General features: G+C 40.4%; 1 protein-coding gene across 7 annotated transcripts in view; it reads left to right on the plus strand.

Annotated features, from left to right (window-relative positions):
• The first annotated feature begins 3,531 nt into the window (after positions 1 to 3,531).
• The window catches only part of nfat5b (nuclear factor of activated T cells 5b), a 151,558-nt gene continuing 137,696 nt past the window's right edge, over positions 3,532 to 17,393 (plus strand). For 5 of the 7 annotated variants that reach the window (XR_007957328.1, XM_052028033.1, XM_052028034.1 and 2 more), the window contains exon 1: positions 3,532 to 3,925. Coding sequence is in view for 4 of the 7 variants with exons in the window: in XM_052028033.1 (XP_051883993.1) it covers positions 3,853 to 3,925 (73 nt within the window). In the remaining 3 variants the exon portion in view is untranslated. The remainder of the gene's footprint in view (positions 3,926 to 17,393) is intronic. The other 2 variants (XM_052028037.1, XM_052028038.1) reach the window with 2 other exon arrangements.

Below are 17,393 nucleotides of genomic sequence, written 5' to 3' on the forward strand. Positions count from 1 at the left end.
TTTAGAAACATTGATTTATTGGTATTGGTATAGGTTTATTATTGTCACTTGTACCGAGGTACAGTGAAAAACTTGTCTTACAAACCGATCTTACAGGTCAATTCATTACACCATGCAGTTACATCAAGTTAGTACAGAGTACATTGATGTAGTACAGGTAAAAAAAATAACAGTAGAGTAAAGTGTCACAGCTACAGAGAAAGTGCAGTGCAATAAGATGCAAGGTAACAACAAGGTAGATCGTGAGGTCATGAGGTCATAGGTCATAGTCCATCTCATTGTATAAGGGAACTGTTCAATTGTCTTATCACTGTGGGGTAGAAGCTGTCCTTAAGTCTGGTGGTACGTCACCAGGAGGAAAATGGATTAATTAAGGCAAGCCAGCACAGATTTCTGAAAGAAAAATTGTGTTTAATCTATTTGATCAAATTTTTTGATGAGGTAATTGATAGAATTAATGAGGGTGATGCAGTTGATGTTGTGTAAATGGACTTTCAGAAGGCTTCTGATAAGGTGCTGCATGACAAGTTTATCAACAAAGTTAAAGCATGTGATGCAAAAGGAACAATGATAGCACAGATATGAACAGACAACTGAGGGTTGTGGTGAGTGGTTGTTCTTTGAACCAGAGGAAGGTGAATACTGGTGTTACCCAGTGATTGGTGTTATGACCATTGCTTTTTTTTATATATGAATGACCTCGGCTTGCAAGCTGCAATTTTTAAATTTGTAGAACACACAAAACTTGACAGTGTTATGCACTATGAAGAGAATAGTGATTAATTACATCAGGATGTAAACAGGCTCTAGGATGGCAGTCATGTGGCAGATTAAGTTTAATGAAGAAAAATGTGAGGTCTTGCAAATTGGTAGGAAGAATGAGGAGAGGTAATATAGGATAAAGGAAACTGTTCTAAGACGGGAACAGACAGACTTGAGGCTATGAGTGCACTAGTCACTGAAATTAGCAAGGCAGGTTGAAAAGGTGGAGAAACAATCTGCTAGAGGAAGTCAGTGGGTCAAGCGGCGTCTATGGAGGCAAAGGGATGGTCAATGTTTTGGGTCGAGGCCCTGCATCAGGACTGAGAGCATAGAGAGAATAGCCAGTATAAAGAGGTGAGAGGTAGGGGTGTGACAGGGACTGGGAGGTGAAAGGTGGAATCAGATGAGGTGGGGGATGAAATCAGGTGGAGGAGGGTAATGGCCTCCTGCAGCTGGTTCCATCCCCCACCTCACTTGATTCTAACTATCACCTACCAGCCTGTCACCATTGGGTTATAGGCTTAGTTTTCAGTTACATATCATTTTCAACTCCCCTCCCCATTCCCACACTGACCTGTCTGTCCTCGGCATTCTCCACTGCCATGGTAGGCCAAATGCAAACGAGAAGAACAGTACCTCATATTCCACTTGGGTAGCCTACAGCCCAATGGTATGAACACTGAATTTTCCAATTTCAGGTAACTCACACCTGTGTTCCTTTCACACTCCTATTGGCCCACCTACGTTTTCTCTTTGTTCACCTTTTCCATTTCCCCCCACTCCACCCTGTTACCTAGATCTGTTACCCTCCCCCATCTGGTTCCAAGCTCCATCACCCACACACCCATCCGCCTGGCTTTCTTCCCTTGGCGTACTCTTCCTATCCCCTCCCCCACCTGATTATATCTGCCCATTATTACCTTCCAGCCTCTATCTTTACTTTCAACCCTCCCTACCTTCCCACTACACCCCCAACCCAATCTGGTTCCATCTGCCAAACCTCCTTCCTCTTTCTTCCTTATCTATTTCCACATATCACCCCCAGCCTCTGTCTCTACATTCCCCCTCCCTCAACCACCTGGTTCCATCTGCCCATCATCCACCCACCGAAACGATTACCTAAGCCCCTATCATGCCCCTCCCTCTCATCTCTTCATATTCAACGCTCTCAGTCCTGCTGCAGGGCCTCAACCCAAAACGTGGACCATCCCTTTGCCTCCATAGATGCTGCTTGACCCGCGAAGTTCTTCCAGTAGTTTATTTTTTGCATCCTTTATTAAAGGAAGCCATTCTCAAACTAAACACCAGGTCTAGTACAATGAAGTATCACGTGGTGCATGCAGTCTTAAAGATAAATTCTCACTCAGTGTGCTGGTCCTCATTTCTTCTTTAGCAGTCCCTCAGGATGGAGAAAGATTTATTTCCACACCAGATTTGTGGGTTCTGATGTGGTTAATAAGGCCAATGTGGGAACTACAGATTATTCCGCAGAGGCAGCAGGTAGCATGGGGTGGTCTACTCCTTCTGCTGCTAACGCAGGAGCCCTTTGTGCTCCTGATGCATGACTTTGAGGTTCTCAATACTATCCTTCATGGTCCTTCTCCACTTTGAGTGGACATGGGCCTATCAATGGCCTTGATGTTCTCAATGCTATTCCAAATGCTCCCTCTCCACTTTGAGAAGTGACCCACATTTATCCATCAACTAATATCTAAAATATTATCTTGTAATTATCCACTTGCTCTTTGTGGAATCTCACTGTGTAAATTCACCACCATGATTCCAACATTCTAGCAGTAACCGAGATCAACAAGTACTCTGTTGGCTATAAAACACTGTGAAGATTCATATATTTTAATAAGAAATTATTTCCTAGTCATTGTGGTTTACTTAGACCATTTTCATATGTATTAAATATGAAAAGTCAATTAAAGATGCTATTTCTTAAGCGAGGGCAAAAGGAAGGAAAGGTGAATGAATTAAATCACAACCGAAAGCCCTTCAGGCAATACAACTAGAGATGTGGATTAGAAAGTGAAATATGATTCCGAACTCAATGCAGAAAATGCTGGAAACACATCAGCATGCCAGTCAGCATTAGTTCTGACGATGGGCCCCAGACCAAAATTATTAATAGTTTCTCTTTCCACAGATGCTGCCCTGGCCTGCTGAACGTTTCCAGCATTTTCTGTGTTTGTTTCAGATTTCCAGCATCTGCAGGTTTTTTTTCGGTTTTTCAAGTCTGAGTCTGTCTGCTGCTGAATAATTCAATTTATCTAGAACTGAGAAAGGCAATGAAACTGGCAACACACGAGTTCAGGAAAGATCAGACCCGGTTCCTACTACAGAAGACTGACAACTGGAAGTTTGGTGCGTTGATACCTGAAGAGATTGTCTGTCAACACTTGCCATCATATGAGGTTCTTCGGGTTAAAGTATCGGCAAAATAAACTAGTGAGAACTTTACTTTTTCTTAATGCCCAACACTATAAATTTAAGGGAAACTCCATAACTGCAAACTATTAAATATTGGAATAAGAGAAATAAAGTCCGAACTCAGCGGCGGTACTAGCACGAAGCTCACCTTGGCCCGTTCGAGTCCGCCCAGTGCTGCGCACGCAACCTGCTGGCGCCGGCGAGCAGGGTGAAAGCAATGCGCATGTACGGACTGGTTGACCGCCGGTGCGTGCGCTGGCTGGCCGAGCACGCGCATGCGCCGTGTCCGAGGAGCGTTCAGGACGATGTTGGGGCGGGGCATGTGGCGCGGCGCGGTGCGGCGCTGGCAGGGAATGGAATGACTGAGTAAATGATAAACCCGATAGGAGCTTGCGATTGCCCAGCAGTTGTGTGGAGATGCATTCAAGCACATTCATATAGAACCACGCATCGAATCGTACGTGTAGGCATACTGTACTTTCGCTTTACTGAGGACCAAATGCACACATTGAAAACACGCTCATTTCTCTCCGTGACAGGAGAGTTTTAACGAGACGAGGCCTTAACTTAAACCGGAATTAAAAATAAGACGCAGAAAAAATTAAAAAACAATTCCGTCGGAGGAGTCCTGACTCTTCCTCCCCGTTCTAGGTGATGCCCTCTGATTTCATCTCGCTCCTCAGCGGCGATTTGGATCTTAATTCGCCGAAAAGTTCGTATTCCAAAGGTAAGGGGACATTTAATTGCTTCTTTCATTCACTTCTTGTCCTCGTCGGTAAAGTAGAACGTTGTATGTTTTCGGGTGATTTTTTTCAACGTCTCCTACCAAGCTGTAGGCCGTGACTGAGAAAATGCTGACAGTTCTGGGAAGTAGAGTTAGATTTAATATACGTCATTTTTAATACGCTTTATTTTAAGAATACTCGCGTCGACTTTTTAACAAATTTGTCATATAAGAAAATAATTTCGGTTTGGATTGAATCGTTCCTTTCTCCGAGCAACCTAACTTGATAAGGAAATATTTGATTGACATTTGCAATCACCTGTCAGGGAACGCAGCTTGGGCCCAACACAAATAGGAAGGTTGTTCTCCCACAATCGGCCTCGTTTGGTAGGTGGATTTGGTATTTACAACTTAAAGTTGGGTTGATAAGAGTTGTGTTTATTGAGGAACCACGTCACAGCTACAAAAAAACCGTAGCTCTGTTTAGAAAATGGTTCATTTTTCTATCTTCACTGCAAACATATTTAACGTTATCTGCTGTTGTTTCATATGGGCTAGATTGGGGAATTCTTTTTAGAACTAAGATTAACTTTGAGCGATGATGCAGAAATATGAAATACTAGCACCATTCAGCAAGACTCGTCTGTAGGGAGAATCAACACATTGAAGTTTCAAAAAAACAGAAATACGGGAAGCAATCAACAGGTCAAGCAGTATTTGTGGGGAGAGAAACAGAATTGGTATTTAAGCTCAATGACCCTTCATTGTAACTGGAAAAGTGAGAAAACAAGCCTGTTTTAAGTTGCCTAGAGGGGAAGGACGGAGAGAACGGGGGGAGGGGGGAGAGAGAACATGATATTTAGAGAAAGAAGGAAAAAAGCAAAATTTTCAAATACTCACATTTTAAGAAAGGAAGGAGAAAAAAACAGCAACTAATTTACCAGCCTAACATCTGTACTAGGGAAAACAATGAAATCTTTAATGAGGGATGCAATAACTGAACAACTTGAAAAGAATACAGGGGATCCCCGGGTTACAAATGACCTGATTTAAGGTAATCTGACTTTATGCAAATTCTCCCATACATTTTTAAAGCATTTTCAAGCCTGTAATAATAACAATAAAATGTCTCATGGTATTCATTAATGACTGGATACAGTATATATTCTGTTAGTTTAATTATTGGTAGAATGAAATGAAAGGATATATGGCAAGTGTATGTAGAGTGATACAATATGGGTTACTATAGAAAATGGAAATTTTTGACTTGTGGAAAAATCAACTTGCTGTCAGTTCTCAGGAAAGGAACCCTTGTATAACCTGGGGATTGCTTGCAATAGAATTGAGGCTGGACTTATGATGATGTGTCTAGTAGAATAGATAAAAGGCTTTTAATAAGGTCCTGCAAAGGAAGTCGGTCAACTGGGTTAAAGCACATGTAGTTCGGGTTTTAGTAAAACATGGACTGACAGTTGGTTACTGGAAAAGTGGGAATAAACAAATTCAACTTGGGTTGGCAGGCTCTGACTAATGGGGTACTGCAGGAATAATGTGAAGTTATCCACTTTGATGCACAAAACAGAAAAGCAGTTTTTTTTAAATGGCAAGAGATTGGGTATTGTTTTTGCTTGAAGGGATCTGGGTATTCTTGCACACACACCACTGAAAGCCAATGTACAGGTTCTTCTAGGAAGGCAAGTAGTATGTTTACCTTTATTACCAGAGGATTTGAGCACAGGAATTAAATATCTTGCTGCAATTATACAGGTCCTTGTTGAGACCATAATTGGAGTACTGTATTCAATTTTGATTGCCTTGCCTAAAAAGGATATACTTGCCATAGAGGGAGTGCGGCAAAGGTTCACAGGGCTGGTTCCAGCAATGGCAAGTTGCTGGAACCAGCCCTGCCTCATATGGCAGGGGAGAGATTGAGTAGATAAGGCCTGTATTCTCTAGAGTTGAGAGAAGATCTCACTGTAGCTTGCAAAATTCATACTGAGCTTTATAGTTTGAATACAAGGATAATATTTCCCATGGCTGAGAATCCAAAACCAGGGGGTCACAGTCTCAGAATAAAGCACCAGCTATTTAGAACTGAGATGCTGAGAAATTTCTTGCACAGCAGGTGGTGAATCTTTGGAATTCTCTACCCGGAGGACTGCAGAAGCTCAGTTATTAAGTATATTCAAAATAGCAATTGATGGATTTTTGTATATTAAGGGAATCAAAGGATATGGATATAGTGCGGGAAAATGGTGCTTGGGTAGAAGATCAGCTGTGTTCTTGATGATTGGGCCAGGTTCGAAAGGCCAAATGGTCTACTGCTACTCCTATTTCTTATAGAATCATAGAGTTGTGCAGCGCAGAAGTGGGTCTTTCTGCCCACCACATCCATTGCCAACTTTTGTTCTTGTGTAAACAAATTGAAACACATAGCTGTGGAGAGAAAGAAAGGGGGTAGTTGCCTAATATTGCTAATTTCAATATTAAGTTCCAAGCACTGCAATGCGTCCAAATGAAAGATGAGGTGTTATTCATTCGGCTTGTGTTGGGTATTGTTGGAGCAATATAAGATGCCAAAGACAGAAGTTAAAGTTGGAGTGAAGTAGAGAATTAAAGTGACAGATGAGTGGAAACTCAAAGCTGCCTTTGCAGGCTAAATGAAGGTGTTCTGTAAAGTGATCACATCACTGAATTTACATTTAGTTTTTCCATTGTAAAGGTGATCACATTGTTAGTACCAAATGTAGTACAGGTTGAAACTCTCTAGTCCAGTACCCTTGGGACCTGACCGGCGCCAGAGTATAGAAATTACCCTGTGATCATCTTCCCCTGAGCAGGAAAACCATGCTTTGTAAGTGGAGACATTGCCTGGATTACATAAGGGTTCAGAGAACTGTCTGTAACCCACCGTTTCCATAAGTCGGAACCGCTGTTGACTGAGATTGCCGTCGGCTGAGATTGCAAAAATTGCATTGGTACGTTAATTAGCTACAGATTAGTGTAGATCTCAGTTAATTTTAGATCTTCGTTAGAATTAGTTAATTAGTACAGATCTGTACTACAGATTCAAAAACTGTTGGACCACAGAATGCCGGACCAGAGAGTTTCAACCTGTACACTAAATGGGAAGAAGTGTAAGTGAATTTCTGAATGACCTGGAAGGGGTAAGACAGGTATTGTGGAGTCATCCTGAGGATTCATTCCTGAGGATTCATGGGAAGATGCTGTGAGAAAGGGAATAGTTGGTGGAGATAGAAAGGTGAGCAGGGAGTCAGATAAAAACATAAGTAGGAGTAGGCCAATTGGCCCCTCAAATCTGATCTGCTATTCATTAAGATTGCTGATCCGGTCTTCATCTCAAAACCACTCCGCTCTCTTCCCCAAACTCTTGGCACCCTTGTGATCTAAATTTCTGTTGGTCTCCGACTTGAATATATTCAATGACTCTGCCTCCTTTGCTGTCTGAGATAGATAACTCCAAGGATTCACCAGTCTTTGAGAGTAGAAATTTCTCCTTATTTTTGACTGAATTGGGCCACTATTTATTCTGAAAATGTGTCCTCTTGTTCCCATACTAGGGCAAATATTATCTCAACATTCGCCCTGTAAATCCCCCTCATGACCTTTTATAACCCTTTGTGTTTCAATAAGGTCACCTCTCATTTTTCTATACTCCAGTGAGTGTAAGCCAGGCCTGCTCAACCTTGCTTCATATGCCAACTCTTTCATCCAGTGAATCAACCTGGTGATCCTTTTCTGCACTGTCTATGCAAGCAAATTCTTCCCTAAAGATGGAAAACAATTCTGTACATAGTGCTCCAGATGCCATCTCAGCAACATGCTCAAAGTTGCATCCAAACACCCTGCATGTTTACTTTGTACCTCTAGCAATAAAGGACCAACAATCATTTCCTTCCTAAATTACCTGCCATACCTGCTTGCCAACTTTTTGTGTTTCATCTGTTGGAGCCCCCAGATCACCTTCTATTGCAAAATTTTGTAGTCTCACTCTTAAATAAGTTGCTTTTTCTTCTTTTCCTTCTGGAGTGGATGACATCACATTTTCCTACATTATGTTCCACCTGTCATCTTCTCCCCCATTCATTTACCTATGTATATCCTATTCAGACTCTTTGTATCCACCTCACAACTTGCCTAGTCAGTTACACTCAGCCCCTTCATCCAAGTCATCAAGATAGATCGTAAATAGTTAAGGCCCCAGCTCTGATCCCTGTGGCACTAAACTAGTTATTGATTGCTGGCCCAGAAATAACCCATTCATCCCAACTCTGTTTTCTGTTGGACAATCCCCTTTCCATGCCAATATATATTATCCCCAACTATATCCCTCTTATGTAGAAATCTTATCAAATGCATTCCAAAAATCAAACACAGTACATCTTCTGATTTTGCTATATTCACTCTATTATGTTGTCAAAAAATGCTGGCAAATTTATCAGACACGATTCCACTTTCATAAAACCACGTTGGGTGCCCTTTTTGCAATGCTGAAAGGGGAAGATGTTGGAAATAATGGAGTGTGATCCATTAAATGTGGAGGCTGGTGGGATAGAGAGTGGGGGAGAAAGAGAAATCCTGCCCTCTTTCTGGCTGGAAAGTGAGGGAGTGAAACAAAAGTGCAGGAGATAGAGGAGACTTGGTTGAGAGCTCTGTAAACTGTGGTAGAGGGTGTCACAGTTCAGGAGAAAGGAAGACAATCTTAGAGGCACTTTTTTTTGTTTTAATTTGCTTTTTGTTTTCCTCTGTCTTGCATCTCCAACTGCCAGTTTTTTTAAAGTAATTAATACCTTTACAATGTTGGTCTACATACTAGCACAGACATTGCCTGTTCTTTTCACTCTTTCCCCATCTCAGTAACTTAAAACATGCTTATTTTCTCATTTTTCCAGTTCTGATGAAGTGTCTTTGTTGTGAAACTTTGACTCTATTGCTTCTCCATATTTGCTGCTTGACATGCTGAGTGTTTCCAGCATTTTCTATTTTTGTTTCAGATTTCCAACATCTGCAGTTTTTTTTGCCTCACATTAAAGTTTCATGTTTGAAGACTTTGTAACTGGTGGTTTAGGTACTTCTTTAATGCCTCTTCAAACATAATATGTGTGTGGCAGGATTACACTGGAATGTGAAGAAAAGTGTCTATTAAATGGTTGAGCTTGACAACATTGTTTTACCTTCAAGGGTTTTGTTATACATTTAATGGAGTCTTGGGTTGTAGGTTCTTGCTTGTGGGCATCTGCATTTGGAGCCTTGGATCTGAATTATCCTGGGAAAGTGCACCAGGGGGCCAGGTGCTTCCTTTCAGGAAAACAATATCAAGAGGAAAACTATTCTAAATTACTGTTGCACATCTCTTATTATGGTGTGGTATTGTTGACAGTCTTGGAATGGGATTATATTGGTGAGGAAGAAAGGATAAAGTCCTTTTCTGGTTATTGTTTTTAATTCCTTTTGAATATAATAAACTTTTATTGGGTCACAATTCTATAAGATCCTAAATATCTCCATCAGGTGGCTATATGTCATGTGCTAATATTTTTTAAAAAAAGTAAATGGTAAGCTATTTGGCTGAAAAATCATTGAAGTCGAATGTAATTCTTTCCTAATGCAGTGGGGTTGTCACTGAATGGCAGTTGTGAGTGGTAAGCCTGGCTGATGCTTCCCTCCCTGACCAAGCAATGTGAAATGAAAGCCAATTGCAGTTCCATGAAGAAATTGTGTAGCTGACAGCTAACTCGGCATAGGTCAGGATTTGGACTTGCGACCTTCTTGTTTGTGTGGCTTTGTAATGCAGGGAAGTTTTCAATCCATAAACACCTATTCTAGGAACGAGAAGAAAACACTGCTTAAATAATGGTGGTGATTATTACCGCTTTCATATATCTTTTGTTTTGTTTTAAAATAATGTAATCCTACCAGTAATGCATTTGTAAGGTGGCAGATGATCATGACTATTGTGCAATTTCCATAGATTGTGTCAATAAGAAGCTTGCAAAAAGGAGAGATTGCTTTGTTATCCCATTTATCTCATCAATATGATAAACCAGTCAATGTCAATGATACAGAAAATTATCTGAAACTGCACAAATTAGAATAAGTATCTATCTTTTTAAAAAAAATCAAGAATCTGAAAAGTGGTTCAGGAAATCCTTTAAGTTGAGTTTCAAACTATCTACAAGCTGGAAGATTTTGGAGTTGGATCATAGCTTTCCTATCGATTTTAATTACTCTATCCACTTCTTGAGACGTTGATACAAAAATATATAATAAAAAAGGTAACATTGTACACGTGAGATGCTGAGATAGCTGCCTGATAATCTTTGCATTATAATATTGTCATGCAGTTGATATATATGGACAGAGAATGGTTTAACCAGCAGCTTCATTACAACTTGTTTTTCACACAGCATAATCACAACCCAACAGCTCTGCTGCTGTTTGCTCTTGATGCTCTTGGGCAACTGACTTGTAGTCATTTGCAAACCTGATTGGGAAATTCACACCATTCTCAAAGCTGGAATTGAGCTGTAGCTTTTGTTCACCGGTATAGTGCTTCAGTGATTATTCTGTTTTATAGAATGTATTTTGTTTTGCTAGACACACAAAATCATGAATTGTTGATTGCACCCAGTGTAACACCTGTCTGTCTAGAAATTTATTGTAATTTATAATTTGTGTAACATTTAGTATATTTTATTTTGTAATAAAAATTAGTTTCTAACTTACCTTATTGCAGTGGAATTGAAAATTTAAAAAATAATGTTGGTAGCAGATATTTGAGACAGGAAAATTTACAAGACGTGTAACAAAGGGGGAAGGGTTAGTTGCTAGGGAACAGGATCAAGCAAGTGCGTTGATGTTGTATGTTTAAAAATAGCTACAGTATGATATCTGAATATTTATCACTTTGCTCATAGTGATGAAGCTATTGTATCTGGTTTCCAAGACTATTTTGTATGGTGTTGTATATAAATAGTTACCACTTTCAAAGTTTATTCATTATATCTGTTTATATTTTTCACTTTTTTATAAACATGGAATTGTTCTAATGAAACGATTATTACGCAAGAAATACATGTGCTTAGGACATTTTTTAAGAGTACATGCTTCACAATCCTTGCTGGTATGTTTTTTGAGGGTCATCTATTATTATACAGTTCTTAACATTAGGTCGATGTGCTTTGTGATGAGCCAGGTCGTTCAAGTCATGTCATTGATTACTGTACCAGGATCTCATAGACATTCTGCACTGTGATGCTTCTTTGCTTTAGGTAGTCTGGGGCTGAACCACTGGGTGGATGGAAAATTGGTCAGCTGGAGTGGTCTCCTTAGCTCCTGGGAATTATTCACAAAAAAAATCATGTGCATAGCGAATGTTCCCTTGCCCTCCCTGTTGTAGAACTGGAACTTGTTTCTTCTTGCCATATGGCAGTGGTGGTTACTTCTTTATTGATGTCCAGACTTCAGATTCAGAGCATAGTGCCTGGCAGGACCATGTGAACGTTAGCTATACTCCAAGGAAAAGATGGGAAGAGGCAGTCTTGGACAGTGTATTCCATGGTTTCAATATTGTTGGTGCAAAGTCACAACTAGGACTTGATTTGAGTTTCCATTAGTGTAAAACTGGTTACATCTTCTTGTTTTATTTGGTTCGAGGCACTCCATAAGTCTGATCATTAGGGTTGGTGATGAAGTCTTTGTTTGGGATGTTGTTATCCCATTGAGATTTTTGTCTGTGAGAATCCAAGTGACACAAATACTTTTGCTGTGATCTTAGAGAAAGTGGTGAATCCTTGTTAATCGTAACTGATCAATCTAGAGAAGCTGTAACTAAAGGGAGATGAATGAGGGCAGAAGGGACACAGAACACACAAATTACTGCAAATACTCAGCAGGTCAGGTAGCATAAAATGGAATTAATATACATGAATTAATACAATTGGCCAGTTCTGACACAGTTTAGGAAAGACTATTGAATCCAAAAAATTCAGATAATTTTGATTCCTGAGGGCTGGAATCTGTCCAGACGAAAATGGGGTGCAGATTCTTGAGCTTGTATGTTGCTCCTACAAAGCACAAGACCAAAGACACAGTGTTCAGAATGGGGCTGAAATCTCTGTCCACCTTGTGGATTGTATGGAAGTGTTCTGCAACGTGATCACCCAGTCAGTGTTTGACAACTTAGATGTGAAGGAGACCATAATGTGAGCAATAAATGCGATATACTTAATTGGGAGAAGTACATTTGAATTTTTGCTTCACCTGAAATAATTACGATGGATGGTCCCAAGATGGGGAGAAGAGGTAGGTGTTGCACATCCTGGAGTTACCCCTATCAACCTTTGAAAATGGTGGGGTTATTCCTTAGTAAGTGGATTGCTGTAAGTTCAGAGCAGATTAAGTTTGAGTGAATGATGGCAGTGGAAAAACTGAGATGATCAACAGAATATTGGCTGTCATTGATGAATATGAAGGAGCTAGGGCTTTACTCATTGGAGAGGAGGAGGATGGGAGACATGATAGAGATATACAAAATATTGAGAGGAATAGATAGGGTGGACAGCCAGTGCCTCTTTCCCAGGGCACCAATGCTCAATACAAGAAAGCATGGCTTTAAGGTAATGGGTGGGAAGTTCAAGGGAGATGTCAGAGGGAGGTTTTTCACCCAGAGAGTGGTTGGTGCATGGAATGCGCTGCCTGGGGTAGTGGTGGAGGCTGATACATTGGTCAAGTTCAAGAGATTGTTTAATAAGCATATAGAGGAATTTAAGATAGATATGTGGAAGGAAGGGGTTAGATAGTCTTAGGTGTGGTTTGAAGGCCGGCACAACATGGTGGGCCAAAGGGCTTGTATTGTGCTGTATTGTTCTATGGTTCTAATAGATCAGGAGAGGGTAAGAGGCAAAAAGCAAGTGGATCATGACTTCTGAAGATAGGAGAAAGGGTCCACGGTCCAGGATGAGGACCCTCAGCCCAGCTGACATCAGCCAGAAGTGGGCACAGGAAGGAGAACTCAACATCATATCGGGCTTTTTCTGCGGCTGACCAGTATCTCTTGTTTATTTGCACACGCTAGTCCTGAAGAGATTAGTTTGCACACAGTTCAAAAGTTCAACATTGTACAACATTAACAACAATTTGCATTTGCATTGTGTCTTTAACATAGTAAAATGCCACAAGGCATATTACAGGGGCGTTATTACATTGGGCACTGAGTTACTGATTTGGGAAGATACTAATTTGGAGTGGGAGTAAGCCAATTGGCTCCTCAAGCCTGCCCTGCCATTTAATAAGTTCATCGCTGATCTGATAGTAACCTCACCTCTGTATTTTTATCTGTCCAGCTATCACTCCTTTGTCCATCCTTTGAGGAAGAAAGTTCCAAAGACTCATGACTCACTGAATGAAAATAAATTGCCTTGTATCTGTCTTAAATGGGAAACAGTTTATTTTTAACCAGTGACATCAAGATTCTAGATTCTCCCATAAGAGGAAGCACTTTCTCCACATTGTCAAGAACTTCCAGGACCTTGTGCTTTAATCGAGTCATTTCTCATTCTTCTAAACTCCAGCAGATGTTAGTCTGGCCTATCCAATTTTTGCCCATAAGACACAATGGGCAGCACAGTGGCAGAACAGGTAGAACTGCTGCTATACAGCTTCAGTAATGTGGTTTTGATCCTGATCTTGGGTGTTATGCACGGAGTTGCACATTGTCCGTGTGACCATGTGGGTTTCCCCTAAGTACTCTGGTTTTCTCTCAAAGATGTTCTAGTAAGTTAATTGGCCTCTGTATATTGTCCCCTTGTATATGTGGGTGGCAGGAGAATTGGGAGGGTTGAGGAGGGTTTGATGGGCATCTAAGAGAGATTTCCTTATAGGGAAATCAGCTGTGGAATGGGGCTGATGGGAACGCTCTGAGAGCTGGAATAGACTCAATGAGTTGAATGGTCTCGTGTCATAGGATGCATGGAAAAATATCTACATTTGCCCTTTCCAGTATTATTCAAAGGAACATTCGCTGAATAGCTTCCAATCATCCTTTCTTAAATAAAGGATTCAATAATCGGATGTTGTTTCAACAATTGGATAGTCTTGAGTTTTTCTCCTGGATTGGAGGGGGCCAATGAGTATACAAATATGAGGGGAGATAGAGTAGATAGTAAAGATCTTTTTCCCATGATGGGTGTGTCTAAGATGAAAGGAAAGGTTCAAGGTGATGGGGGGAGGTTTAGAGGGGATCTGAGGGGGATTCACACACAAGGTGGTTGGTGACTGGAATGTGATGACTGACTGAAGGGGTGGTAGCGGATGAGGCTTGTCTGGACAAGCACTTGTATCGCCAAGACATAGAAAGCTACAGACTTAATGTGGGTAACTGGGATTAGTATAGATAGGTAGAATGCATGGCATAGACATGGCAGGCCAAAGGGCCTGTTTCTGTGCTGTATGACTCTGACTCCTAGTACTCTATATATCTGAAGCATAATCTCCCTAATCTTGTATTAATTAATTTCTCCTATCTGTGGACTAGCCTTTTGCAAATCGTGTACCAGGTCACCCAACTACCTCTGCGTGTCAGAGCTCTGCAATCTTTCTATATTTTATTTATGAAATATTTTAAATTGACTTTTAAGAATGCATAGTATATATAGCCCAATTACTGTTTTTCATTTTAGTTCCAGGAACTTGCTGTCAGGCTGGGAATTTAGAATTCAAAAGATTAGATCAGAATATTATTTTACCTTTGCTCATGGGGAGAGAACCTTTAAACATATCAGTGTGGTAGCTAGGGAGGGACTTTGGGTGGTAAAGCATTTGGGGGAATAGCATATGAGCAGAAGGTGGGTCTTGTCGATGTTTGCAGGGAAATTGGAGAGAAATTTCAGAAAATTGTGAGTTCAAGGCAAGAATGTAGAGGAATCGTAAAAGAAGTGTGGCCTGATATCCTATGGCATTTGAGGAAAGCAGCAGAGGCTGCTGATTGGATAGTCTGTCTTAAACAATTTGATTGACATATGTAAGAACCTGAGCAGCCTTGACAGGTTGGATATGAAGAATTTAGAATTAGGGATTGCCGTTCAAAAATAAAAATAAAGGGTTGTCAATATAAGACAAATGTGGCATTTTTTTTCTGAGGATGGTATTTGGAATGCTCTTCCTCAAAGGGCAGTGGAAGCAGAGTCTTTGAATATTTTTAAGATCGATGGATTCCTGATACATAAGGGGATGAAAAGTTACCAGCAATAGATAGGAATGCATAGTTGAGGTTACAGTCAGACAGTCATGATGTTATTGAATGGCATAATACAAATGGCTGAATGGTCTATTCCTGCTGCTAGTTTGTGTGTTAATATGAGTTCTTGGACTTGGATGTGCAGTTTAAGATGATACTCTGTGATTGAGAAAAGTAGAGGTTATCTTTACATTTCTTATATATTTATTGCCTGGGATATTGCAGCTTCCCACCTCCAGTATTTTCATTCATATCTTTTAAAAAAAAAGTGGTCTTCAACAATTTGCAATAATATATTGCCTTCTCTGGGGAAATAATTCTGTAGATTTTGTTTTACAGTTATGTAGAAAATTGTCAAAAGAAACTTTAATTTATCAATACATAATTTGAAATTAACTGTGGGAATGGATTTAAAAAAAACTGGCTGAAGAATAGAAACCATTGTTAGAAGAATTATATTGGAGTGGAGTGCCTAGGAGCTTGATGTTTATTTAGACCAATACAGTTTCTCATGTGCAAATGGATTCAGACTGAGTAGAAGGCTGGTTCAGAATATCCAGAATTATTTAAATATAGTAGATATTTGGGTAGAAAAATGGCAGATTAATGGCACAAATATTAAATATCACATCTTAACCAACTTTCAAGTTTTGACTTGTATCCCGGGGAGAAATTGCTTTTAACCACAAACCACTGTTGCTTTTTGTTAGTATACAGGTTTTAATTCCTCATCATTGGGTAGGAAATTGACTGTGGTTAGCACCCATTCTGGAATTGTATATGGGTAGATATGGAGTAAGAACAGGAAAGAAATATGCTGTGATTTTGGAATCTTAGCAAATTCTAAAAACATTATTTGTATTGAACAACTCTGACATTTAGTTAGGTCTTGATACTATTGTTTGACCTTGGTATATAAATGTAGTGCTGAATCAGATGTTGAATTCCTGGCTCATGAAGCACTTTGTTGCAAGGATTAGTTACTCATTTTACATGTTTTGGTATGGCAAAGGCATGAAAGTTTTGCAGTATAAATTTGACCATACTACATAGGAGTAGAATTAGGCCATTCGGCCCATTGAGTCTGCTCCGCCATTCGATCATGGCCGAATTATTTTTCCCTCTCAACCCCATTCTCCTGCCTTCTCCCTGTAACCTTTGATGCCCTTACGAATCAAGAACCCATTAACCTCCGCTTTAAATATACGTAATGACTTGGCCTCCACTGCCGCCTGTGGCAATGAATTCCACAGATTCACCATTCTCTAGCTAAAGAAATTCCTTCTCATCTCTGTTCTAAAGGGACGTTCTTCCATTCTGAGGTTGTGCCCTCTGGTCCAAGACTCTCCCACTACTGGTAACATCCTCTCCACGTCCACTCTATCCAGGCCTTTTTGCATTTTGTCTGAATTAATGGATGGTACAGTGGTAATTGGTTTATTACTGCCACGTGTACTGAGATGCAATGAAAACCTTTTATTCCATACACAAGTCCATCAAGGTAGTACAAAACGGGGAAAAAAAACGGAATGCAGAATATAGTATTACAGTTACAGAGAAAGAGCAGTGCAGATAGACAAAGTGCAAGGGGCATGACGAGGTAGATTGAGTGAACAAGAGTTCATCTTCAGCATCTCAGAGGTCTGTTCGAGTCTTATAAACAGTGGGAAGGTGTCCTTGAGTCTAGTGGTATGTGTTCTTAAGCTTTTGCATCTTCTGCCCGATGGGAAGGGGAGAAGAGAGAGTGACTAGGAGGGAGGGGTCCTTTATTAGGTTGGCCACTTTTCCAAGGCAGTAAGAAGTGTATGCTGAATCAGTGGAGGGGAGGCTGGTTTGCTGATGGACTGGGCTGTATTCACAATTCTCTGCAATTCCTTGTGGTCTTGGGCAGAGCAGTTACCATACCAAGCTGTGATGCATCCAACTAGGATGCTTTCTATGGTGCATCTTTAAAAATACATGAGGGTTATCTGGGACATGCCGAATTTCCTTACTCTTGTGAGGAAGCAGAGGCGCTGGTGTGCTTTCTTGGCCATAGCATCCATGTGGCTGGACTAGGGTAAATTGTTGGTGATATTTACACCTAGGAACTTGAAGCTCTCCACCTCAACACTATTGACATAGACAAGTGCATGTACTTCACGCCACTTCCTGAAGTCAATGACCAGCTCTTTTGTTTTGCTGACATTGAGGGAAAAGTTGTCGTCTTGACAC

This window comes from Pristis pectinata, chromosome 13, assembly GCF_009764475.1.
Source record: "Pristis pectinata isolate sPriPec2 chromosome 13, sPriPec2.1.pri, whole genome shotgun sequence".
NCBI classification, from domain to species: Eukaryota; Metazoa; Chordata; class Chondrichthyes; order Rhinopristiformes; family Pristidae; genus Pristis; species Pristis pectinata.